This window comes from Pituophis catenifer, unplaced genomic scaffold (genome assembly GCF_029215685.1).
Source record: "Pituophis catenifer annectens isolate HBS135680 unplaced genomic scaffold, rPitCat1.0.hap2 SCAF_2, whole genome shotgun sequence".
Lineage (NCBI taxonomy): Eukaryota > Metazoa > Chordata > Lepidosauria > Squamata > Colubridae > Pituophis > Pituophis catenifer.
This window is the reverse complement of record NW_027256882.1, coordinates 245,084,989-245,110,720: the sequence shown is the minus strand read 5'-3', so window position 1 is coordinate 245,110,720 and position 25,732 is coordinate 245,084,989. Positions and strand designations below refer to the sequence as shown.

The 25,732-nt window shown below is 38.2% G+C and overlaps 1 protein-coding gene across 1 annotated transcript; it reads left to right on the top strand.

Annotated features, from left to right (window-relative positions):
• Window positions 1-817: 817 nt before the first annotated feature.
• Window positions 818-18,751, top strand: ARL14EPL (ARF like GTPase 14 effector protein like). The gene is made up of 4 exons (XM_070935716.1): window positions 818-885; window positions 6,973-7,105; window positions 16,279-16,421; window positions 18,535-18,751. Exons 1-4 carry the CDS (start codon window positions 818-820, stop codon window positions 18,749-18,751), a joined length of 561 nt encoding a protein of 186 aa, XP_070791817.1.
• The last annotated feature ends 6,981 nt before the right edge of the window (window positions 18,752-25,732 follow it).

Here is a 25,732-nt window from a genome sequence, read left to right as displayed (position 1 = left end):
TGTTTAGGAAATTTGTTTATAAATATTGACTTACTTTACAAGTAAATAAATAAAAAGCCGAGCACTTCACTAGAAGATAGCCAAGTTACAAAAGCCTATTTTATGAGTCTGAAGGTTGAATCATGGCAACTGAACCAAACTTTGTTAATCTGAAATGTTTCGTTGTTCATCCAAGCAACTTCATCAATCAGAGCAAACATAATTAGGCAGAAGGCCAGAGAGTTGTTTGGAATGTACCAATTCTTTCTACCCAAAATGCATTGCAATACATCAATAAAGATTCAATCTTCATTTTCAGCAGTTTTTCAATCATATACAAAACTCTCCACTGTTATAGAATATCTTGGAATTGTGATGAAGGTAAAGGTAACCATATCCATGTTGTTGTTTTACCTCCTGTGAGTTTAAACGTTTAATTCATTTGATGGCTTTGACTGCGTTGTGCTTCACCTGCCAAGGTAAATCAGAAAAAAACTCGTCTGGATCAGAAAATCAAATTAAAAACTTAAATCCTAGTGCTAAAAGTCTTACATTCATCTTCTGGATGCATGTATGGTAATTATAAAAACTTGAACATTGTAAAACTGCAATTCTTGATTTTAAAGGTTTTTTTTTTTTAATGAAGCGATGCTGTTCTTCTCATGTTACCTGCAGAATCCCTGGTTAAATGTGACTCAGGTGCAGTAGAAGGTGCACTAATTAGCGCAGTCACATTGCCCATTGTGCCCAATTACATTTGTGAGCAAACAAGTAGCATTGCTACTGAGAGACAATTAGCAGGATTTCAGACAGTGTACCAGTACTAACAGTTGAATTTATGCGGTGTCTGCCTCTAGCAGAAATTCGCTGTCAGATTGTTTATTGCATTTTAACAATCTTGTTAGGTAAGTTTTGAAAAAAGAATCTAGACATAATAAGAATTGCTAACTTGATCAATAATTACCCGAAAGTGAACATTCAAGTGATGTTTCATTTGTTGTATTTTTTTTGTTGTTGTTGAAAATGTGAACCAGCATCTTGATTCTTAATTTTACACTTCAAATAGAGACCTTTTAGTAATGGTCATTTACTATCTGTCATTGAATTCACGGAATTCAATGGAATTATTTCACAGAATTATTTCATGCTTATTTATATTATTTATATTAACTATTGTGTATTTTCTTCTGTAGAGCAGGTAAACAAAAAATAATTAGCTGAAAAAAAATAAACGCCGTAGGTTATGCATAAGAAAGATTTTTAATTCTAACATTGGTATAGTTTTAATGCATTCTTTGTCCAAAACTATTATGCAATAGAATATTCATTGTGGAATATGTGAAAAAAATTAATTTAAAAATCAATGTTTATTTTTTTTAGCAATGTTGAAAAGACAATATAAGAAGCACCTCCGTCTTCTATACATTACATGGAAGTCCAATTTTATGTTTTAATTTTTACAGTAAACCACATCATACAAAATTCTAACAATTTTAAGATGGATTGACTCATTGTCCAAAAGATTTTATTGTAGTAAATATTTGAAACTATTTGATGCAATCTTATTTTGAAACAGCTGCTCTACGAAATAACATTAGTGGATATTTCATGTGAAAATGATTCTGATCTGCATACTTGCATATGTTATAAAATATGGAAAGAAATTACAGTAAAACTAGATTTATTTATCTAGCATTGCTAGAAGCCTGATGCTTTAGGGACATTGTCTCTGGTTTCAGTCTTTGGGGAATAGGAGATGAAATGTTACCAAATCACTCCAACCACAGAAATTGTACTTCCTGACTTCAATCACAATGGAGAGTTTTATTTTTCCAATAAGCAGCTTATCACAAAGTATGTCATTGAAGTCATGTAAAGTAAAGTGCAGCTGAATCCTTTAGTTCTGAAATAAAGAATAGTAACAAAGCATCTAAGGATAAATATAAATACAGCTGCTGCATATATCTGTAATACTGAAAGTCACATCTGCAATATTTTAAATGCAAATATAACAACATATAATGACCAGGCTAATTTCAAAGAATAATAGGTTAAGCTAATGAAATAATAAATAATAGTTATCCCATTTTGCAATGAATAACTTTATATGGTGCAAGGTGGAGAGATCACAAAAAGCAAAATGATGTCTGTGACCATGTAATTGAAATTGCAATCTTGATTTTTTAAAATTTTATTTGTCACACACACATACAGACATTTCAGGGTCCATTTCTTGCATTCCAAGCTTGTTGCTAGCCAAAACCTTGGAATTATGGTGGATGTTTGTTTTTGAGTCTTAATGGATGTTTGGAAACAGAATAATTTATATTATTACAATAAAATAGCTGTATACAGTTACGAGTTTGCTTTAAGTCAGTGTTTCTTAATGTGCTCTCCAGATGTGTTGGGTTACAGCTCTAAAAATTTGTAGCCAGTGTGACTGTCTGCTTTTCACATTTTGGGAAGGCAACTGTCTGGGCAGATTGCTTTAAATTCATTAATCCATGATGGGAAGAAATTGTTTTGATGCATCATCAATATGATTATCTGTATTGGAAGCAGGACCGGATTTAGATGAAAAGAGGCCCTAGGCTATTCCACTTATGAGGCCCTTTCACCTATAGTGAAAGTGTAATTTTAATTTTGCTAACAATTTGAATGTAGGCCCCTCTTGATCTTGAGGCCCTAGGCTGAAGCCTAGTTAGCCTATAGGAAAATCCGGCCCTGATTGGAAGCAAGTTAACTGAATTCATCAAATCTTGGACATCATAACTAAGGGTTAGTAAGGAACTTAAAGCTGGAACTGCGGACCTCCTAACTAAAAACATGCAACCAATTTCTATGTAGTTGAAATGTAAAGCAGGACAGCAAGCGATCCTCTTCTACAATGTGAATGGAACAACTCTGTGGATGAGGATGATACATTCAACAAACATGTCAGGGGATTCTCCTGACAGTAATACAAAAGTGATTTGCTGTTACTTTCTTCTGGGATATTTTGTCTGAAGTCCTACTCTAATATACAAATCTGGGATTATCTGGTGGTTTCAAATCCCTCCAAGTGCTAGACTAACGGGAACCCAATCATTTAGTCCATGCAAAATGAAACATATAAAAGAATGGTAAAATGGTTCAACTACATAGAACAACACTGACACCTAACGGTAGATTGCATTTACTATTTGCTGCATTTGCAATTGAAAATGCTGAATGTTTTTTCCCACCGCAGAACTAATGTGAGGCTTTTTTATTTGTTTATGTTTGTGAAATTCCTTTTGGTGATAGTTGATGAAATGTGTATGGAAATACAACACATTCCAGGCGGTATTTCCTTACATGTGTAGTGCTGCCGAAGAAATATGGCTCCATTTTTTTTTTAAAGGGAGAAAAGTCAAAACAAGATCCACAAAATTGGGAGTGGTTCCTGAAGGTTAGTCCTGCTGATAGAAAGGAAAAGCCTGCTTTCACTTAACAGATTTTGGAGCACTGTTAAAAGGTACTAAATTGCTGTTTCAAAAATATTCCTGAGCTTTTTTTTCAAGGTAGAACCTTTGTCCACAACGATTTGCAGAGAAACAACTCATTCCACTAAAGCCTGAGCTTTTGTGTTTGTGTGTATTTTTGTTACAATCAGTAAGTGGCTACCTGCATATGGTACAGAGATAATTTGGTTTTCTATCACTTAAAAATAGAACACTGTTTGCCTTGGAGTGCTACAGGGAGAGTGGAGTTTGCTGTTCTTTAAGTGGATATATAAATCTTAGGCTCGAAATCATCACCTACAATTAATAGCAATAGCACTTAGACTTATATACCGCTTCATAGTGCTTTACAGCCCTCTCTAAGCTGTTTACAGAGTCAGCATATTGCCCCCAACAATCTGGATCCTTATTTTACTGACTTCAGAAGGATGGAAGCCCAAATCAACTTTGAGCTGGTCAGAATCAAACTCCTGGGAGCAAACAGTGAGTTAGCCTGCAATATTGCATTCTACCACTGCGCTACCACGACTCCTGGTAGTAATATGTTCATTTACTCAACAGAAAGAAACCCTGAAGCTTAAGAGAAATCAACCAAAAGAAAAAGTAGACTGAAAAAATGTAAAGTCAAACATTTTATGAAATCAATCCTAAAGATTCCCTCTCTCTCTCCAAAAAGAGGAGAGAGAGAGAATCAGAGATTTACATGTGTGCATATATGTATACACACGTGTGTGCATGCACACGCGCTCACACACACATTCTCCCTCTGCTGGTTGGTTGAGAGAGAAATAAAATCCAGTCCCATAAATCCATGCTCTTGGTTTTAATCTTTATTTCATGTTAATTTTATTTATTTATCTTACTTTTAATGCTTTTAATGTTTTTATATTTATGATTTTATACCATTGTAAGACAAAAGTCGGCAGTTCAGTGGTTCGAATCCTTAGTGCCGCATAACGGAGTGAGCTCCTGTCACTTGTCCCAGCTTTTGCCAACCTAGCAGTTTGAAAGCACGTAAAAAATGCAAGTAGAAAAATAGGAACCACCTTTGGTGGGAAGGTAACAGCATTCCATGTGCCTTTAGCATTTAGTCATGCCAGCCACATAACCACAGAGACGTCTTTGGACAGTGCTGGCTCTTTGGCTTTGAAATGAAATGACTAGCACATATGGAGGGGAACCTTTACCTTTACCTTAAGCCACCCAGAGTCACTTTGGCTAGTGAGACAAGCAGCATATAAAATAAATATATCAAACTTAAATATCAGTTGATACATGTACACTGTCTATATATTACTATAGTATATTTGAAAGCAGGATAGGACAGATCAAAATAACAAAATAATTGAACTAATAACTATGGAGCAATATTTGTTGCCTGTAAAGTAAGGCATTCTATTTATAAAATTAACCAATGTAATTATAAGGTAGAGGAGAGAAGGGAGTCAACCTGACCCACTAGTTAACATAAATAAGCAAATCAAAGATTGAGGCTGTAACCGGAATGAAGCATCTGAGCAAGATCTTATGGTTGCCATAGTTATTTTGACTCTTTGACACCTGTCCCCTGACTGTGAATTTCTTGGCCTTTAATTTATATGCAAATTTCAGTATTTGACACCTGTCTTTTTTAAAATCAAGCCTCAGTTGCACATGTCAGAGGATGGTGTTTGAGTTCAGGACTGGTAGCTTCCCTATCTTTCTATAAATAAGTTCAGTGCAATGCAATTTTCCCCTTTAATGTAGGATTGTTCAAAAAATATTTGATATTACTGGTAGTATATTAACCAGTTCCAAAACTGTTTAACCCTTTTCCAACTTTAATTGTGGTTGCTGTTTTTTATAATTCTTGATGAAGTATCTTTTTTTTTATGTACACTGAGAGCATATGCACCAAGACAAATTCCTTGTGTGTCCAATCACACTTGGCCAATAAAAAATTCTATTCTATTCTATTCTATTCTATTCTATTCTATTCTATTCTATTCTATTCTATTCTATTCTATTCTATTCTATTCTATTCTATTCTATTCTGGCAGAATTCTTTTTGTATAATAGTGTAGGCTTGTGTTTCTCAACCTTGCCAGTTTGGAGATGTGTGAACTTCAACTCCCAGAATTGCCCAGCCAGCATAGCTTGAAGTTGAAGTCCACACATCTTCAAACTGCGAAGGTTGAGCAACACTGGCGTAGGTTAACATCAGGGCTAATAATGCATTTGCACGTATAGTTGAAAATAAATATCTTTAGCTTTGGGCTTACTCTCCCTAGTATCTGTTTGCTGCTGTCTCAGTGGGACAATTGTCAGAATATTTTTAAACGTATAAATATATTTAAAACATATGGATTAATTACCAAACTGTTCTGTAGGAAGTTTTATAATGTAAATACAGCACTTGTTAATATGACCAATTAAACTTCTATTTTATGGGATAATCCATTTAAAGCTAATTGTGTGTAAATGTAATTGCGTGGCATTTTATTCTGCTGTATAATTTCTTCATTTGTTTCTTTCCAAATCAATGTACGTGTACATATTCCCAGTCGTGTTTTACATTCAAAGAGCCTGAATCATATACAGAATAATGACAGCAAAAGGCCTGTGATATAAAGTATTTAGCTATACAACAATTTTAAAAAAAAATCCTAACAAATGCCAGTGATCAAAACTGAATCTCATAATGTTTTGTTCCTGGGATTATTGATGTGCAAAGCTGTTGGTGAACAGCTTTGCGTTGCTGTCTAAAATAGAAAGCTCAGGAACCTTTTTAAAATGGATAAAGGCAGCAGATTCCATTAAAGAAAGGGGCGAGGAACTGTCGGTATACAGGTAGTCCTCAACTTACAACAGTTTGTTTAATGACTGTTCAAAGTTACAACAGCACTGAAAAAAGTGACTTATGATCGTTTTTCACACTTACAACTGTTGCAGCATCCCTGCGATCACAAGATCTAAATTTGGACACTTGGCAACTGAGCTCATATTTATGACAGTTGCAATGTCCCGGGGTCATGTAAATCATCTTTTGCGACCTTCTGATAATCAAAGTCAATGGGGAAGCCAAATTCATTGATCAACTGTGTTACTAATTTAACAGCTGCAGTGATTCACTCAGCAACTGTAGCAAGAAAGGTTATAAAATGGGGGGGGAAATCACATAACAAATAGTTCGCTTAGCAACAGAAAGTTTGCTCTCAGTTGTAATAGTAAATCTAGGACTACCTGTACCATTATAACTGTAATAATACCAGTTATTATTAGACTACAATTCAAGTCATCCCAGCTACTGGCCACACTGTAGCAGAACCTAGATGCTTTAGAATGTAACAACTTAACCTAAGGTCAGCGAGTCCCACGTCTGCCTTAAAACCAAGCTGAAGTTCGGGGACTGAAACTGGATGAGTGCTTCACCTATGGATATTATCATGGTGTTTAATTCAACAGTCCAAGATTCTGGCATTTTCCCTGACAAAGTTCTACGTCCATGATTTGTGGATTTCTCATTGCAGATTTTTTTCATACCTTTAAAAATGGGTGATTGTTCGGAAGGCCCCTGTCCTTCGGGGAGCCCGTCTGCAGAAGGGGAATTGGCAGGAGGGAGCAGCGTATGCACTAAGGAGATGACCTTGGAGCAAAAACAACAGGTACAACCAGAATTTGCCGAAGTATTTATAACTTTCAGAAAGTGTTTTATAATTCACTTTTAAAGATTAAAAAAAAAATTAGGCCTTGCTTTTGACTCATATGTTATTCTTTTCTGTTATGAATCTTCAGACCAGCTATGCTGGCTGGAGAATTCTGGGAGTTGAAGTCCACAAGTCTTAAAGCTGCCAAGTTTGAAGACCTCTGCTCTAGACATTCCTTTTCCTGGAATTTGGTATTGATATAAATATATTGGATGCCTAAGGTAACCCTAAAGTTAGAAATGTACCTGATTCAAACCAAATATTTATTTGATAAATCAGAGGACTTGAATGAGAACAAAGAATATAATCTAGGAATCTGTTTAAATGTTGTGGGTTCTTGTCATGGATCCCTTTCTGCAGAAGGGAAGCTCATGTTGATAGATACTGCCTGTATTCTGTCTAAAGCTAAGTCCTAAAGTGGTTTCTTTTTCACTTAGTGTAATATTTGAACCCAACCATTACAGATTTACAAGCCTTTGCAAGCCTTTGCTTACAGTTTAATGTTTTACATGCTTCTAGCCACTGTATTCAGCAATCCATCATTTAAAGCAACTATGATTTAATGCAGTGAATTACACTTACTACATTTACACATTATTCTAAACTATGAACTTGACCATAATTTATTTGATAAATCACAGTTGGCTTATTAGCTCAGTCATCCACAGGAAGATATTCAAAAAATCTGAAGGCAGATTTCAAATATTTTATTTAAACCAGGATGCAAAGCAAAAGTTACAATCAGAGGCAAAAAAAAATATGGTACAGAAACTGAGGTAGATATTTTCAAATATTAAAATTTTACCAGAGATGTGGGATCCAAGGACACCCCCCACCCAAAAAAAATGTAAGAGCAGGTTACAAGTACAACAGGAAGGAAGAAACCCAGAAACTGTAATGGTTGAATCTCCCATACTTGCGTTGCATAGACATTTTAATACCTAATTATGATACATAATTCAGCCAAATTCTGCATGGGCACCTTTTAGAAGTTTTCCAAGTTAAGCTTAGTAATTTAATGATTAATCTTTCCAGCCCACCTGGGAAGAAATGTACATAATGCTGCTGGTTTCAGTCTGATAAGGCCTTTTGCCCCACTTTCAAGACCTCCTGGAAACTTTTCACTTGGGTTCCCTTCTCTGATCTATTTGCTCTTTTCAGGTTTATAATTTGTGTTCAGTCTATTCTTTATTTGGGTAAATTCACCTGTGCTAACAATTGCCTAAACAAGTTCTACAATCTTGGCCTATCTATCTTCAGGTCTCACTAAACTTGAACCAATATTGATAATCTGCCACATTCCTCATATTCAGCTATTATCATATCCCTGCCTTCCCTCTAGTATGCACCCAGGAGAAATTTTAGAATAGATTAGATTAACAGAGTTGGAAGGGATCTTATAGGTCATCTAATCCAACCAGAGGTGGGTTTCAGCAGGTTCTGACCAGTTCTGGAGAACCGGTAGCGGAAATTTTGAGTAGTTCAGAGAACCGGTAGTAAAAATTCTGACTAGCCCCGCCACCATCTACTCTTTGCCTCCCAAGTCCCAGCTGATTGGGAGGAAATGGGGATTTTTTAGTATCCTTCCCCCGGAGTGGGGTGGAAATGGAGATTTTATAATATCCTTCCCGTGCCACACCCACCATGCCACGCCCACCAAGCCATGCCATGCCCACCAACCCACACCCATAGAACCGGTAGTAAAAATTTTTGAAACCCACCACTGAGTCCATCCTCCTTCCCAAGCATGAGACCCTACACCATTTCGGACAAATGGCAGTCTAATTTCTTCCTGAAAGGTTCCAGTGATGAAACTCCCACAACTTCCGAAGGCAAGCTGTTCCATTGGTTGATTGTTCTCACTGTCAGAAAATTTCTCCTTATTTCTAGGTTGAATCTCTCCTTAGTCAGTTTCCATCCATTATTCTTTGTCTGGCCTTCAGGTGCCTTGGAATATAGCTTGACCCCTTCCTTTCTGTAGCAGCCCCTCAAATATTGGAAGACTGCTATCATGTCTCCCCTGGTCCTTCTCTTCACTAGACTAGCCATGCCCAGTTCCTGTAACCGTTCTTCATATGTTTTAGTCTCCAGTCCCCTAATCATCCTGGTTGCTCTTCTCTTTGAATAGTTGTGGGGCATTGGCTGCATAATTTCATAGAAAGTGCTTCCATTGCCCAGCCCACAAATAATTTACCCGAATTCTTAGAGCTAATGCTTGTTTATTCAGATAAGATTGTACCAGAGCCTATGCTTCATTTCAGACTTTCTTCGTGTGTGCATCCATCATGGTGTCCAGATGATTCTGCAATTATTGATGCAAGAAAACGAAGAGAATGCCCAAATGTTCACAAGCTGGGCTAAAGCTGTGGTGTATAAATCATTTATGATGCTAACCTTTTAGCTCCATTTATATAACCTACAATACTGAGTCACTATTACCAATTTCAGATAGAATAGAATAGAATAGAATAGAATAGAATAGAATAGAATAGAATAGAATAGAATAGAATAGAATAATAGAATAGAATAGAATAGAATAGAATAGAATTCTTTATTGGCCAAGTGTGATTGGACACACAAGGAATTTGTCTTTGGTGTATACAAAAAGACAAGATACACTCATCAAGAACCACAAGGCACAACACCCGGTGACAGTCATATGGTACAATAAGCAATCAAATCATACTAGGAAACAATCAATATCAATATAAATCACAAGGATATAAAGGAACAAGTTACAGTCATGCAGTCACAAGTGGGAGGAGATGGGTGACAAGAACGATGAGAAGACCGATAGTAATAGTAATGCAGCCTTAGTGAATAGTTTTGACAGTGTTGAGGGAATTATTTGTTTAGCAGAGTGATGGTGTTCGGGAAAAAAATGTTCTTGTATCTAGTTGTCTTGATGTACAGTGCTCTATAGTGTCGTTTTGAGGGAAGGAGTTCAAACAATTTATGTCCAGGATGTGAGAGATCTGTAAATATTTTCACAGCCCTCTTTATTACTTGTGCAGTATAGAGGTCCTCAATGGAAGGCAGGTTGGTAGCAATTGTTTTTTCTGCAATTCTAATTATCCTCTGAAGTCTGTGTCTGTCTTGTTGGGTTGCAGAACCAAACCAGACAGTTATAGAGATGCAGATGACAGACTCAATAGTTCCTCTGTAGAGCTGTATCAGCAGCTCTTTGGGCAGTTTGAGCTTCCTGAGTTGGCACAGAAAGAACATTCTTTGTTGTGCTTTTTTGATGATGTTTTTGATGTTAGGTGTCCATTTTAGGTCTTGAGATACGATATAACCTAGAAATTTGAAGGTCTCTACTGTTGATACTGTGTTGTCTAGTATTGTAAAAGGTGGAAGTATGGGAGGGTTTCTCCTAAAGTCTACCACCATTTCTACGGTTTTGAGTGTGTTCAGTTCCAGATTGTTCTGGTCGCACCACAAGGTTAGTTGTTCAACCTCCCATCTGTATGCGGATTCATCATTGTCTTGAATGGGACCAATCACTGATGTATCATCTGCAACTTCAATAGTTTAACAGATGGATTGTTTGAGATGCAGTCATTGGTATATAGAGAGAAGTGGAGAGAGCACACAGCCTTGGTGGGGGGGCTGTGCTAATTGTACAGGTATTGAAAGGCACCCTTTTGCTGTAGATATCTCATATTGACGTAAGATAATACAATTCTCTCTGCATACACCTTGATTCAGTGCCGTGTGTGGAATGACATAAATTTCTTTTTGTCCTTCTGGTCTATTGGCTGACTATAGCACAAGACAAAGACAAATAGTATTTCTTTTTCTTTTGTCCACCCCCCCTCCACTCCAGGATGTCTTAGAATGATCCAAATAATCTCATTCTTATCTTGTTCTCCATTCAAAGCCCATATAATTATTTTTTCCAGCCTATAACATTCATAAACTGTGGGTGCTTTAATTTATAGGAGTATTTTGCAACTGAAGACCTTTGAGTGTGAAGCTACTGTTTGCACCATTCCAAATGTGATGCAAATAAATCAAGAAAAAAAGCAGCTTCTGTGGATTCCAGGTCCGGGGGTTTTGTGACTGATCTTCAGATTATTTTTGTTTTAGCTTTTCTTTTCCCCGATGCTCAGCCTTCTGTTCTGCTTTTTCTTTACTAGCCTTTCCCCTGCAGGTAAAATCAAGCTGGGCAACACTTTAAACTGGTGAAGCATAAAACCATTTGAGCAAATGGCAGGATGAGGTATCCCAAGCTAGACAGGCAGGCAGGCAGGCAGGCAGGCAGGCAGGCAGGCAGGCAGACAAACAGACAGTTCAATATTGGTATGTGCCCAATCAATTCCCAGAGAGCCAAAGTCACAGCCACCTTTGGTCCAACAGTACTTACTGAGATGTTTACATACCCAGGGAATGGCCTGGGTACCACATATACCGCCTAACAGGGCTGATACCACCTTGCCTCCAAACCATGCACTTTTTCCTATGCCACTTCCAAAATCTGATTAAAACAATGTTCATGAACTTTGGCAACTCAGATATGTGGTTGAGAAACACTGGGTTAAAGCATTCTATGGCATCCCCTCTATTACCACCCTTACTTTAGCATCTATTAGCTCCTGATATGCTTATGGTGACCACCTAAATAATCGATTGCTCTCGAGTCTCTCATTTCTCTAAAACCATTGACAGTTGACAAACCTTCAGACAGCATTTCTTTCCCCACAAAGTATCATCTAATGCCCCCATATCTCCAAATGGTACCTCCTGTTCAGAAAGCTGGACAGAATGGGCTTGATGTTCTCCTGGCACCTGCACAATTTCCTTGAAACAGCCATAATATCCCTGTAAGTTAGATTTACACAGATGACTGGATCTGTAAAAGCTGTAACTTCTAAAGCAACTTACCTTGCAAATTGAATAATTAATAAAAGGCATTAATATATTTATACTCCAAATGAACATGGTCTGAGGAAAACATAGAGAGTGTAGTATACACATTTATTCAGTCTCACTATTTAACACAGACAAGTTGCCTCTATTTTTCTAAGATATCCCACCTAATGTTGAATAAATGCACAATTTACTTATGGGTTGCAGGATTCCACTATCCCAATGATTTATTAGCAAGGTAGGCAACATGACAAGATAACTAGGATCAAAATATCAGTCCTAGGAAAGCTATGCCCATGTTTACAAGCTGTCTTTGTCTGGAATACAACTAACAGAGAATTAGCAAGAGTTGCTTAAGAGCCACAGACAGAACATAACATTCCAAACAAAATACAGAGGTAGGAAAAATTCCCTCTGTTTGTTATCTATATCAATCCATAGCAAACTCCACTAGTTTTTCCCCAGCTTTAAAATTTGTTGGTTAACTACTATTCCATACAGTACACTTTGAAGAGATCTCATGTCATGCCACTCAATCGTAATAATTGAGTTCTGTCACCATATTAAACCCCACACAAGCAATTCATATTACTGTCAGCTTTCCCAGGTAGGCCAGACAGGAAACACAAACTGATGAACTAATTCCATTGTAAAGGTACATTAACAGAGTCTTGCAAGCCTGCTAAATACAAATCTCCCACTGTTTCTTCTATAGCCTGAGAGGTTCCTTTCTGAGTTTCCTTCTCTGGCCATTATGCAGCTGCAGGCTATGTCCTCTGTTATCTGATTATTTCCTAGGCAGCATCTCTTCACACCCCTTTTCCCAAGGTCATTTCCACATACCCGTACAATTATGGATTAGCACACCATGTGAAGTACTACCTGTAAAGTTTCTGAAATGTCTATCCTGTATAAGTTCCAAGGGCAGGGCATTCAGCCCTTACCTGGTAGGCAGAATAATACTTTTTCTAGTCAGACTTCATTTTTACCAGGAGACAATAAGCACTCTAAGTTTGAGTAATGCTATATATTAGACTAATATGTGAGCATAGAAAGACTTCTGCTGGAATGCTTTGATGTTTATTGCTGCTGGGTGCATAAATTGCCTGAGGCACGCTTCATTTTATTTCTGGTTTATTTTTGAAGTCTCAAACACGTACAGGTAAATGTGTCCCAAGACCTGAATAACTGTGATGCAGTTTGATCTCCCACATGCTGTATAAACCTGCTCAGGTATCAGACCATGGAGATTTTCTCCAAGTAATCAGATAGCAAATATTTAGCCACAGCAGGACAACAAGACATGCCTGATAGAGAAGCAGGCCTCTTCTCCTGTGGTGTCTGCCTTCTAGAACAAAATCCCCACTGCCCCTACCCTGACCTTCTTTAAATGAGTCAATAATATCTGGTTCTTCCTACAGGCCTTGGGCTAGAGTGGATGGCAGATCCCTTGTGCCAGGGCTGTCAAACTCACAGCCTGCAGGCCGGTTGCGTCACACGCTGGCCACACCCATGCCCGGTTTAGCGAACGAGGGAAAAGTCACAATACATCACGTGACAATGCTGTGACTACACAAGTTTGACACCCCTGCCTTGTGCCATCACTGGTTTGCTAGAAACTGTGATGTTTTTCTCCACAATTAGCTCCACAGTTGATAGGGCTTTCGGTTAGGACAGGTAAAGGAAAAAGGACGCCGCGCTAGGAGGAGACTCTATGGTGGGGGAACTGACTTCCAGTTGGCAGAGGAAAAAGGGGGAGACTCTATGATGGGGGAACTGGACTTTCAATTGTCTCCAGAATTGAACGGGGGCTTCTGGTTAGGACCTTTGTGACTCTTTGAGTGTTTAAGGTTGCCGACCCCTGGTCTATCTTACATAAATTCCAAGGACAGGTGTTGATCTTGAGACCCTTTGCACAACAAAGATAAAGAGCCTAACCATTTCTAAGGGTCATATAATTGTAACATTGCTTGCTTCATGTCCAGTTTGCTGCAAGTTGTTTTTGGTTGTTCTGCGGTTGAAGTGATGTTTTCTCTTTTCTCCCAACACAAGTCTTGTAGTAAGGATCATCTACAGGCTCTCAGAAATGAGCCTGGCAACTAAATGGTCAGTGGGAGGGCTCTGTCCAACTGCTGAAGTCTGTTGTGAACTTTCCCTCTTTTTAGCCTGTCATTGGATGCTGATTCCTATGGTCACTCAGGCTTGGATTGTAATACAGATCAGACGTCTGCTCTGCGAAGCCTTTTATTGGTCTGCTTTTTAATACAGAAATGATCCATCTCCCAGAAGACATTTGGACTTTTTAAAGAAACATAGGAAGGAGACTGATAGTCCCATAAAGGTAAAGGTTCCCCTCGCACATATGTGTTAGTCGTTCCTGAGTCTAGGGGGCGGTGCTCATCTGTTTCAAAACTGAAGAGCCAGTGCTGCCTGAAGACATCTCCATGGTCATGTGGCCAGCATGACTTAACGCCAAAGGTGCACGAATCCTGTTATCTTCCCACCAAAGGTGGTCCCTATTTTTCTACTTGCATTTCTTACGTACTTTCAAACTGGGACAAGTAATGGGAGCTCACCCCATTATGCGGCACTAGGGATAGTCCCATAGGACTATTTCCACTAGGAAATAAATACAGTACTTTCAAAATTTGGCCAAGAGGAAAGAGTGTCTACAGTTTTTAGCCCTATCTTACCATACAGTATTGAGAACAATTGGAGGTGGGTTTTTTTTTTTTTAATTGATGAAAATGAAACTGGTGAACCCATCAGTCTTTACCTTGAATTTGTAAAGGCAGCAACACTTCCTACCTTGCTACTGAGTCACAGTAAGCTTGACTATAGAGGCAACTCAACTTAAATCAATCCTTCCCCTTTGTTCTCTTCTTCTCCTGTCACCCAAGGATTGGGAAGTGAAATGGGAAAATGTGTTGTGAGAAATGGGTGTTTGCTTGGCACTGTTGTGGAACTTTGCCAAAATAAGGAGTACAACACTGAGAAGAACCATAGTTTTGCAATGATCACTGAATGCATCTTTTAGAAAAAAAGTGTCCATGACCAATGGAAAAGCAGTTTTTAATAGAAGTGGAGGGCTACAAGGCAGGAAATCCTAGGGATCTAAGTGTCTGGTCAGTTTGGGCAAGCTTAGCAGGTCTTTGTCCCTGTTCCTGTAGTGAATTCTATCATCAGGCAGAGTGGGACTTTTAGGAAGGCAGCAGAGCTGGAGATGTTCATTTTGAAAGAGATGAAACATTGAGGTCATCAGCTGATAAAATCACAACTAGGTCACAATTTCCTGTTGCTCTTGTGCTATACTGTGAGTGGGTGAGGATGCTTCTATTCTTTGGTCTCGATGGAAGAGGGGGAGAGAATTTGCCAAGGCCAGGGTGAGTCAATTCAACTCTGATAGATTACGCAAAAAGAGGAAGTGGGTTTTACCTTGATCATATCCAAAAGGCAAGGTGGGGTCTGGGAGTGGGTAAAGTCTTTATTTTGTTAGTTAGGTTCATTTTTTCTACTACAGGCACAGTAGAAGAATACTGCTAATCAATGGCAGAACCACAGGGGGACATGCTAGCAGCAGCCTCAGCTAGCTACTAGAATCCCTAACCTTACTTCAATGTGATATAATTCAGATGGACTAAATCGGGGGTCCTGACCTGCCCCGGACCATGGCCCTCTACTGAGCCATGGCCTATTTGCAAGTATGCCTCAGAGTGGCAAGCTCGTATGCACATGCAGCAAAACTTGCTCATTCGCGTGGCCCGGTTCCTCTTCCCCCCACTGAGGTTGCGGATCGCTGGACTAAACAGATACAGTAGCTTATGCTGAAAATGCTATTTTGCAAATGAAATAATAAGAGTTAAGTTCTTTCTGCCTGTTTAGCAGGTCAGGTAAATTGACTCTGACATAATTTGTCTATTCCTCTAAATTCATCTAATGAAGTATCTGCAATTCATGCTGAATAAAATATCTAGAATCCAAAAGTAGGTCTTCTGATTTGAGGTAGACTGGGTAGTGATGGTTTCATCAAGATAGATTCACCAAGATAGATCACATACAATTCAAAACTACAGACCGGATACAATTTTATGTTTTTTATCTTTAAAAGGGAATTTGATTCTATGTTTTAACAGGAATTACTGTAAAAAAGATTGCTGATTTACAATTTAAAGTTGTTTTAAAGTTTCTGTTTTCATTTAATACTGAATTCCTAAATGTAACTGTGAACATTTTATCATAACCACTAGTGTGTTTGTTGACAGCAACAAATTGAACGACAGCTAAAATGCTTGGCATTTCAAAATCCAGGACCTCTGCTGGCAGATTTCAATCCAGAAACTCGGGAACAACAAAAGAAAGTCTGTATGTCAATGATAAACCAGGATTGTTTTAATACGACAAAGAAGTAAGATGATGTATCCAAGTTCTTCCTATATTTTAAATTAGGTTTGGAAATAGAAATTTACAGGGTTGTTTAATCACCATCAGATGCTTAAGGTTCCAGACTAATGCATGGCTTCTTGAAAGTTCTACTCCAGTTAGCGGGGAAAAAAAAATCTATTCAAAATTACCATGATTGCTGCAATCATGGCTATTGTTCCTTAACATTCTCTTTTTTAAGTATTTAAGACAATAAATCTGCTCAGAATTAAATTATAGGTCTTTTGGAAGATTAAGGATGTACAATTGGTTTTGGGCTGAAGGCTGCATTTGGTCACAGAGAGTAGTGTGTATCATACTACAAGAGAGTGAAGCCAAGACAAATACAAATATTGGTTTAAATTTAGTGTGTTATGCATACACATACACACATGCACAGAATATTAATGAAATGAAATACAATTAACGTTAATGGTGAGCAAAGTTTTCTGGATTTGAAATTTCAAGGCTGAAACGCTGTTTCATATTCAGAATGTCTCTTCTAAATTCCAGAGGATTTTTTTTCCCTCAAAGGTGATTTAAGGGGCAAGAGTAAATTAGGAGTATTATTTCGAGTGCTACATATAGTACTTTTTTCTAGTCCTCGTGCATTTTATTTAGCATTTCTAAGAAACCACAGAAAGAACATCCAGCAGTGTAGAAGTGATCTTCAGTATGTTGATTGATAGTTCTATGTAGTTTTGCATCTAAACGGGAATCTTAAAAGGTTTTGGAACCCTAATAAGTGGATGAAGAAAAAAAAAATCAAAATAGGAATTATATTATTTTGACAAAGAGAAGCAATAGCCTATTTTTTTTTCACATGCACACATATGCATTTGTGTTTGTGTATACACATACTCGCGTGCGCATGCACACACACTAATACACATACTGTACATACAGTACATTACATATATATAATAGTCCTTGATTTATGATAGCAATTGGGACCAGATTTTTGGCTATAAATCATTACGGTCATAAGCAGAGGTGGGATTAATTTACCTTCACTACCAGTTCGCAAATGTGAGCGCAAGCACAGTAGTCACGTATTATGTCCAGGTGGGTGGGTGGAGCCTCCCACAGTCGCCGCTACCTGTTTGCACGATCCGGACAGAACCGGCTGAATCCCACCACTGGTCATAAATCAAGACACCCATGTGACTGAACCTGAATTTACAACATTTTGTTGCAGTGGTTGTTAAATGAAACTGTGTTCGTTAAGTAAATGCCATGCTTGTAAATGAGAACCCATTCTTCTGAATGGATGGTTTTTGCCAGAAACCAGCAAAAAGGATACAAATCATGGCCAAGTGATCACAGGACTCTGCAAGCTAGTTCCCAAGTGTCCAAAATGTGGTCATGTGATATAGGGTGGGAGGGGAGGAGGTGGAATGACATTTTATGATGGCCAGAAGTGCTTTACTGGCTGGGACCCATTCTAGGCCTGTCATATGTTTGAATGGTTGTTAAAGGACCAGTCATAATTCAAGAACTACCTGTATATATATATATATGCAGTCTCCAAGAAATATAGCCACATGTCAGTTTTTATCTCTAGTTAGTTTGGATGGGTATTAAAGTCGCTACCCAGTCTATGTGGCTGGCTGTTTTCCACATTAGCAATCTGGCAATCCTCTGCTTAATTGGAATTTAATTTGCTGCTCTGCATGCCCTGCTTTTAAGACTTATGTAGCTGATCAGAATCCTAATATTTCTCTTTTCCACTGGGGATATTGCTTTCATATATTAAAAAAAGTGCATATCCTAACAGGACACAATCTGGCATACCATTTATGCTGCCATTTATAGTTTACCTGAGTTAAAAAAAAATCCCATGCTAAGCAGTCCTGAGGAACCATCTGTCAAAGCAATTTTATTCCTCCTCTTTTAAATAGGTCTTTGGTAATGCTACATTCCATTTCTGAGGTACAGATAAAAGTGTTCTTTATTTGTACATTAAAATAGTATCAGAGGGGAATTCTGGAGATCTCTCTCTCTCTCTCTTTTTTTTGCTTTACAGTGCATTTTTCGTTTTTTCTTTTACTTCATATTCTATCAATCTAACAAGGTTCCTCTGTCTGCTATTTTTATAGGACTGTGAAGAAATATGACAAACATGGCCATCTGATTTCCAATAAAACAGATTTGTGTGATTGCCTAGAGAAGAACTGCCTGGGCTGCTTTTACCCTTGTCCTAAGTGTAATTCAACCAAGTGTGGGGCAGAATGTCGCTGCAACCGGAAATGGGTCTATGAGCAAATTCAGGTGGAGGCTGGCCAAGTCATCCGATTTCCATTTCGAAACAATTAAATCACATTATGTTTCCTGATATTATTTTTCTCCCCTTTGTAAAGAAAAACAAAGGGTTTTTTTTTTTTTAACAAATAAAGGCAGGGTTGTTGTGGATCAGTCACTAAGTCTTTAACAGTAACAGAGTTGGAAGGGACCTTGGAGGTCATCTAGTCCAACCACCTTCTCATGCAGGAGACCTATACTAGGGATTCGAACTGCCAACCTTTCTGATTGACAAGCTTAGCATCTTAGCCACTGAGCCACCTAGCCAGTTCTGACCACAGCATGCTACTCTCTTCCACTGTTTCCAGGAGTTTGTCCAAAGTCATGTTCATTGTGTTGATGGCACTATCTAACCATCTCGTCCTCTGCTGTCCCTTTCTCATTTTGCCTTCCACTTTTCCTAGCATCAGGGTCTTTTCCAACGAGCCCTCTTTTCTCATTAGCTGCCAAAGTATTTGAGCTTCAGCTTCAGTGTCTGCCTTCCAAAGAAAAGTTGTGGCTCTTTTTCTTTAGGAAACTGCAGGGTTGCCATACTATTTTATGGAAGGAAAATAAATAGCTTAAATAATACAAGGAAACTTGGAAAAGTATACGTCTAGCATAACAGAACCATGACTGCAGGGGAGGGGAAAAGAAAGTTTGATAACGAAAGCATCAGGATAATCCTGGACAGAATTGGAGAAAAGGTTGTTCACATTTGTCTAGTGTCAGCTCCGGCGTGCCGGCCGGCCTGGACCTGCCATTCGGGGCAAGGAGAGTGACTACCCAGCTGTACGAGAAGCCAAGGAGGATGCACACTATGGCACTGTGCTGCCTGGTACCTGTGGGAGCAACAGCAGGGCTCCGAACTGTTTCCAGAGGTCCGGGGGAGTCGCGCGGCCACCGAACAGCTAAGAGGCACAGCGATGTCAGCAAGGAGACTGGCAAAAGCAGGAGGAAACACCTCCAATCTCTCTGCATCTTACTCAGACTCTCCTGGTAGCAATTCTAAGTCTGCATCTTCCCTTGACTGTCATAGACTGATGACCAGCACAGCGCCTGGCTCCCTTTCCCAGTGAGCGTGGCCAAGCAGCCTGAGGGACATGGGATAGGCCAGGCAGATGCTGTCTATTGAATATTATAAATACTTCTGGATCACATGGGAGGGGATTGTGCGTGTGATTGGGTGATGGGTGGGCAGTGACTAAAGTATAAAAGGCAGTGGGAAGGACGAGCTGTTAGCCCTAACAATAGTTTCTTTTGGATTGTCAGTGAATGCCAAAAATAAAAAGGCAGCAACAGACCAGGTTTGTTTGTGTCCTTTATCCTCCTTAGCCTAGATGTCCTTAATGGACATATAGCTCCATTACAAATCAGTGGGTTCCCCATGTGCTTTATATAGCATATTTGAAGTGCATAAAGTGGATGGTTTGCTAGTTTTGAAGATCTTGGAACACATGTGATTAAGAGAAGTTTTGCATGGTAGGGATCAGTGGTGGTATTCAGCCAGTTCTATCTGGTTCGAGCGAACCGGTAGTGGCGGCTGCGGGAGGCTCCGCCCACCTGCCCGGATGCATTATGTCCCATTTTTGATCCCCTGTGCATGCGCAGAGCCTCTACGCATGCCCGGAGGTGGTGCTTGCGAGCGAAGCACACACTCACATTTGAGAACCAGTAGCGAAGATAAGTGAATACCACCCCTGGTAGGGATGGAAGGAGATTATAGGTAAAAGGAAAAAAAAATGAAGAATTTTTCAAATATTATTTTTCCCCCTCCTCCTCTGAGCCAAAGCTGCTGTGATCCTCAGCAAATGGGTATTAGAATTTCATCTTAGGTTATTGGAATGTAGTGAGCAGCTGCCTGTGAGTGTCTTTAGTTAGAAAATGTTAGCATTAAGCCTTCTTCACTTTGGTAGCTTCCAGATGTGCTGGGAAGACTGTAATTTCAGAGACTAAACTGGCTGGGGAATCCTAGAAGTTACAGCTGTAAAATATTTGAAGAACCTCCAGGCTTATCTAAGCTCTAGGGAATTGACTGAATATTCCTCCACCGCTAGGGTTAAGTAGAAGGGCATGTGCGGTTAAAACCCTTTTTGTTCAGTAGAATCAGCCAAGGATAAAGAATGTAAAATCAGCTGAGTAAATTGAAAAAACCAACCTCAATTGCTCATTATTTCTTGAATTTGTCTATGCATGCATTATACAATCATTCCTTGGTGCTGCTCAGAAAAAAGAAAAACAGTTGTGCTTATGAAATGGTCACTAAATGAACTATTGTAAGTTGAGGACTACCTGTAACAGGAAAGGGACGACTGAGCCCTATGGTATCCCACATTGGGGCACCATGTGCTCAATTCCATAAATGTGTACATTTATGTGTACATTGTGATGGTTAGGGTTATGCCACAATGAATATGTGCCAATATCACAGTATTTCAGGACATTCAACGTGTCACAGAGACCTTATAAATAATAAAAATAATACAAATTAAGTAATTTGTCTTGGATTAGCTCAAAAGTTTCTCCACAGCAATGATTCCAACCATGGTTCATATAAGTACTTCTCTTAGAAAATGTCAACCAGATTTCGACTAGTAAGCCATTCTTCTAGGTTTCAGTGATAGATTCTGATTTTCCTGGGCAGAATGCCAAATGATCCCACTTCATTATTTATCGGGAAATAAGTCTAGCCTGCCCTACTGTTTACAACACTTACCCATTAACAATTGAGAAGGAAAAGCTCTTTATATTTTATATTCATCACTCTCTGCTTGCACAATTGTTAGAAAATGCATATCCTTTGAAGACTTTCGAAAAATAAAAAATTGGGAAAAAATGGTAAATTAAATATAAGCTATATCTCCAAATGAAACTAGAGATTTGATTAAGAATTCCTGTCTGAAAAAACAGGTGAAATTGGAATTGTGCCATGACAAATATTTAAAGATATAGTCCAGATACATTTTTGAGTCTGGATAAGTTTGTAACAAAGAGAATGCTTAAATTTGTAGTTCTCAAATGAGCACATTCTGTATTCCCAATTCTATCTACATTGTAGGAATTGGGAATCAAAGAACTTTCAGAAAATGAGCTGGCTATCTTTTTTTTTTTTAAACAGATGCTATGTGTTTAATGTTAAGTCGACTGATATTCCCAAACAGTCTTGAGAAATGACAGTCTATTCATAACATATACTTTTTAAAGATACTTCACCATTTTTATTTTTCTGAAAGTGCCATTGTTTCTTGTTCTCAATATTGTGGGATGAATTTAAAATATATAAAATGTTATTTACTAGTTGTTTAGTTCAGTCTTTTGGGGTTGAACACAAAACATCTTCCGACATTTGATTTTACATATACAGTATAAGATAAAGAAGATCGTGCTTCTATAAAACACTTTTGAGAATTTAGAAGGCTTTAATAAAATACAACCTTAAATTTTTAACAGAATGTTTGTACAGTAGAATATAACAGTTAAGAATTCTTTTCCTCTTTTTATACAGGATTTTAATATCTTTTTAAAAAAAATATAAAAATGAGATGGCTTCCATAATGGGCACATTAATAGGATGATATTGTGCAAAATAACCAACATATTTGATATTAGCCAAAAAGCTGACATGTCTTGAACTTTTATTCAGCAGCCTGAGGGCAACTAAGGTTATAAAAGAAACAGGCTTTGCATATGCATTTTCTGTTTGATCAGATCTTACACTATTTAGGAATTCAATCCAGAGGTTTCATAGTCATTTGTCATGATCCTCTTCTGCAAATCCTGGGGAAAATGTGTACTTTAGTAGACATTCTTTTTTTGAAAATCTGCTCAGAAAAGAGGGTGTTCTTGAAAATATTGACCCTATAAAACAACGGGCATCTCAAATATAGTAGATGTGAAGGTTTTTCCATGTGATTAATGGAGAATAGTTTACCCTGCTGAAGTTTAGAGTCCCAAGAAAAAAAAGATTTATAGTATAAGCAAAGTTTTATTCAGGGATTGTTCAATAAAAGAGCAATTACTGCAAAAGTTATCCTGCTAACCTGAGAAGGATGGCCAAGCAAATCATAGTGGTAGATGCTCAGCTTTGTTTCCTCACTCATGGTTTGATTCTTTGTTTTCAATGAAAAATACCAAAGCAATTATCCTAAAACGCTTTTCTTAGCCTGGAAAACTCAAGATTTCATAAGCCCCAAAGCCAGCATGACTAAAGGCTGTTGGTAACAGAACATGAAGATAATGGGAGCACATATGGAATGCCCAATATTGCAGAGAGCTGTCCTAAATGATCAGATGAAGAATTGCTCCCTCTAGGAGGAACTGGGCTTTCCTATGATAGTATTTACTCAAAAATCATTTTCATTTATTGAATAAATTTTATTTTATGTTAGTTCTATTGCCACTTGCTAGTGTTATTTTATTGCACTTTGTGCATTCTCATTTTAACATATTTTAGAGATGGATATAAAAAAACACTTTAAACAATTTCGCAAGAGGAACATATCCAACAAATACCATCTTCTATGACAGGATTGAGGAACTAATGACCCCCAAATGTTTCCAAGCTACAACACCCAGGATCCCTAATCACTGGTCATGCTAGTTACTGTTGCTTCAAGTCAGTACTGTTCCTTCCCTGATCCTAGGGAATTTAATTGTAGTAAGATCACTGCAGATGGGGAGCCAAGAAATTAAAAGACGCTTGCTCCTGGGGAGGAAAACTATGGCAAATCTAGACAGCATACTAAAAAGCAGAAACATCACCCTGCCAACAAAAGTGCATATAGTCAAGGCTATGGTTTTCTCAATTGCAATGTATGGCTGTGAAAGTTGGACCATAAGGAAGGCTGAGCGTCAAAGAATTGAGGCCTTTGAACTATGGTGCTAGAGAAGACTCCTGCGAGTCCCTTAGACTGCAAGGCGATCAAAGTGGTCAGTCCTAGAGGAGATCAACCCTGACTGCTCTTTAGAAGGCCAGATCCTGAAGATGAAACTCAAATACTTTGGCCACTTAATGAGAAGGAAGGACTTGCTGGAGAAGAGCCTAATGCTGGGAAAGATTGAGGGCAAAAGAATAACAGGATGACAGAGAATGAGGTGGCTGGATGGAGCCACTGAAGTAGAAGGTATGAGCTTAAATGGACTTCAGGGGATGATAGAGGACAGGAAGACCTGGAGGAACATTGTCCATGGGGTCACAATGGGTCGGACACGACTTCGCAACTAATAACACAAAGTAGTCTTCAATAAGAACACACAAAATAATTTGGGTCAGTGTTCTCTGCTTTAAAAAGAAACAGGATTGGAACTTGTTTTCTTCACTTGTTTCTCTATAACCCACAGCGTCACCCTGGAAACACTAAAACTGCTAGAAATTAGAGTCAACAACATCTGGAGAACCTCAGATCACCTTTGATCTAGGGCGATTTTACACTCCTAAACAAATCTACTTAGACAAAACTCCATTATGATAAATTGGGGTTACAGTTAGATATACATGTTCAAGATTGAAGCACTTCCACACTGACCTGGCATTTTATCTGAAATTATCAGATACATTTTATCTGGAATTATTTATTACTGAATAGCCACATATAGAGTGGCAGTCGGAGTTAAATGCTTTTCTTGGGCAGATGTAATATTTCCTTCCATTCAGCTAAATAGTGGAAGCAAAGGAAAAAAAAGAAAAAGAGATTGCCCAAGGCTTACACTATTAAAGACATAGAACTCAAGAGAAAGAGATGGGCAGAGAAAAGAGAACAAACTATTTGAACTGTTTTGACCCTAGTTTATAATCATAAAGTCACTTTGAAAAATTGGTGCAAGAACTATTGTTTTCCTCTTTCTCTGCCCATCTCTTTCTCTTATGTCTTGGAAGCTGTAAGGCTTGAGCAATCACTTTTTCATGATCAATATTTGTGAATTGTACAGAGTTATACAAACTGAATATCAAAACTTGCTCTGTTTGCACAAGTGTTTTGCCATGTTCAAAGGGAGACTGATTACAAGCTGAGTTAGGATGCTTATGTATATGGTTTCAGCCATATTCTGGAACAGCTGTAGCCTTGTGTCCAATACCTTTTAAATACACCTTTACAAAACACTTGCATTTGTCAAACTCATAACGAGTTCGACAGGTAGCTAAATCTGCTTCTCCCCATTGTGCAAAGAACTCTATATTAAGGAGAGTGATTAGTGGATGTTTCCTGCCAGCTAATGATACTTGGACTGGGGAGAGAAAAAGAAGGCTGGAGAATTGAGAATTCCCTTCCTTAAGTGCTCTGCAAATTTATATTAGCATCATTTACAACTTCATGTCTGGAAATCCCATAGAAACCTGTGGTAACAAAAAAAAAAAAAATGCTATGCTGGCATAGTTTTCTATAGACTCAAAGATATAGCACAGCACTTTAACTCAGTCAAGGACAGCTTTGTTCTTAGAGAAAAGGCCAGTGCTTGGCAGTCTGGAAAAAAGAAATAGAGGCAGGATGGGGGCAAAAATGGAGATGACATATTTTATGCCAATGTGCAGGGTATTGGACTACAGTTCATTATTAAGTCAGTGAATAAAACTTGATTCACAATCAGTGCTGATTCAAAGGTTTATGGTGCTTCTAGGCCAATCTGATAGCATCACTTCTTGCAAATGTGAACATTTCATTTTTTGGAATTCTTCGTTTTTTGAAGGAGGGTTGTTGTGGATTTAATAAGACAAACACAACTTTTAGATTAATCAGAGACAGATTTTATATATTGCGCAATAGGTTCAAGGCTCTGTACATGAAGCGTTGAACAAAGACAGGAATTAGGTACAATGGTTTTATACCCTTCTAGACAAAGGATTCTTTGAAGTCAGCAGTTCATATGGTCCTATACATTTATCAATTTTAGTTGACATTTCCTAATTACAGAGCTTCTTTGCAAAACAGTCATAATTCTTTTTGTAGATTACTGAAGCATATCTTTTATCTTTTGTTGAAAGAACAAAGTGGACATCTCTGTCACTTTAACCTCAAGGTG

Bases quoted from the DNA above. Each gene is read 5' to 3' on its own strand.
- ARL14EPL (XM_070935716.1), top strand. From the start codon at position 818: ATGCGGTGTCTGCCTCTAGCAGAAATTCGCTGTCAGATTGTTTATTGC. The intron at 886-6,972 runs TAAGTTTTGAAA...CTCATTGCAGAT, and splicing joins ATTTTAACAATCTTGTTAGG to TTTTTTCATACCTTTAAAAA. The intron at 7,106-16,278 runs GTACAACCAGAA...GTTTGTTGACAG, and splicing joins CCTTGGAGCAAAAACAACAG to CAACAAATTGAACGACAGCT.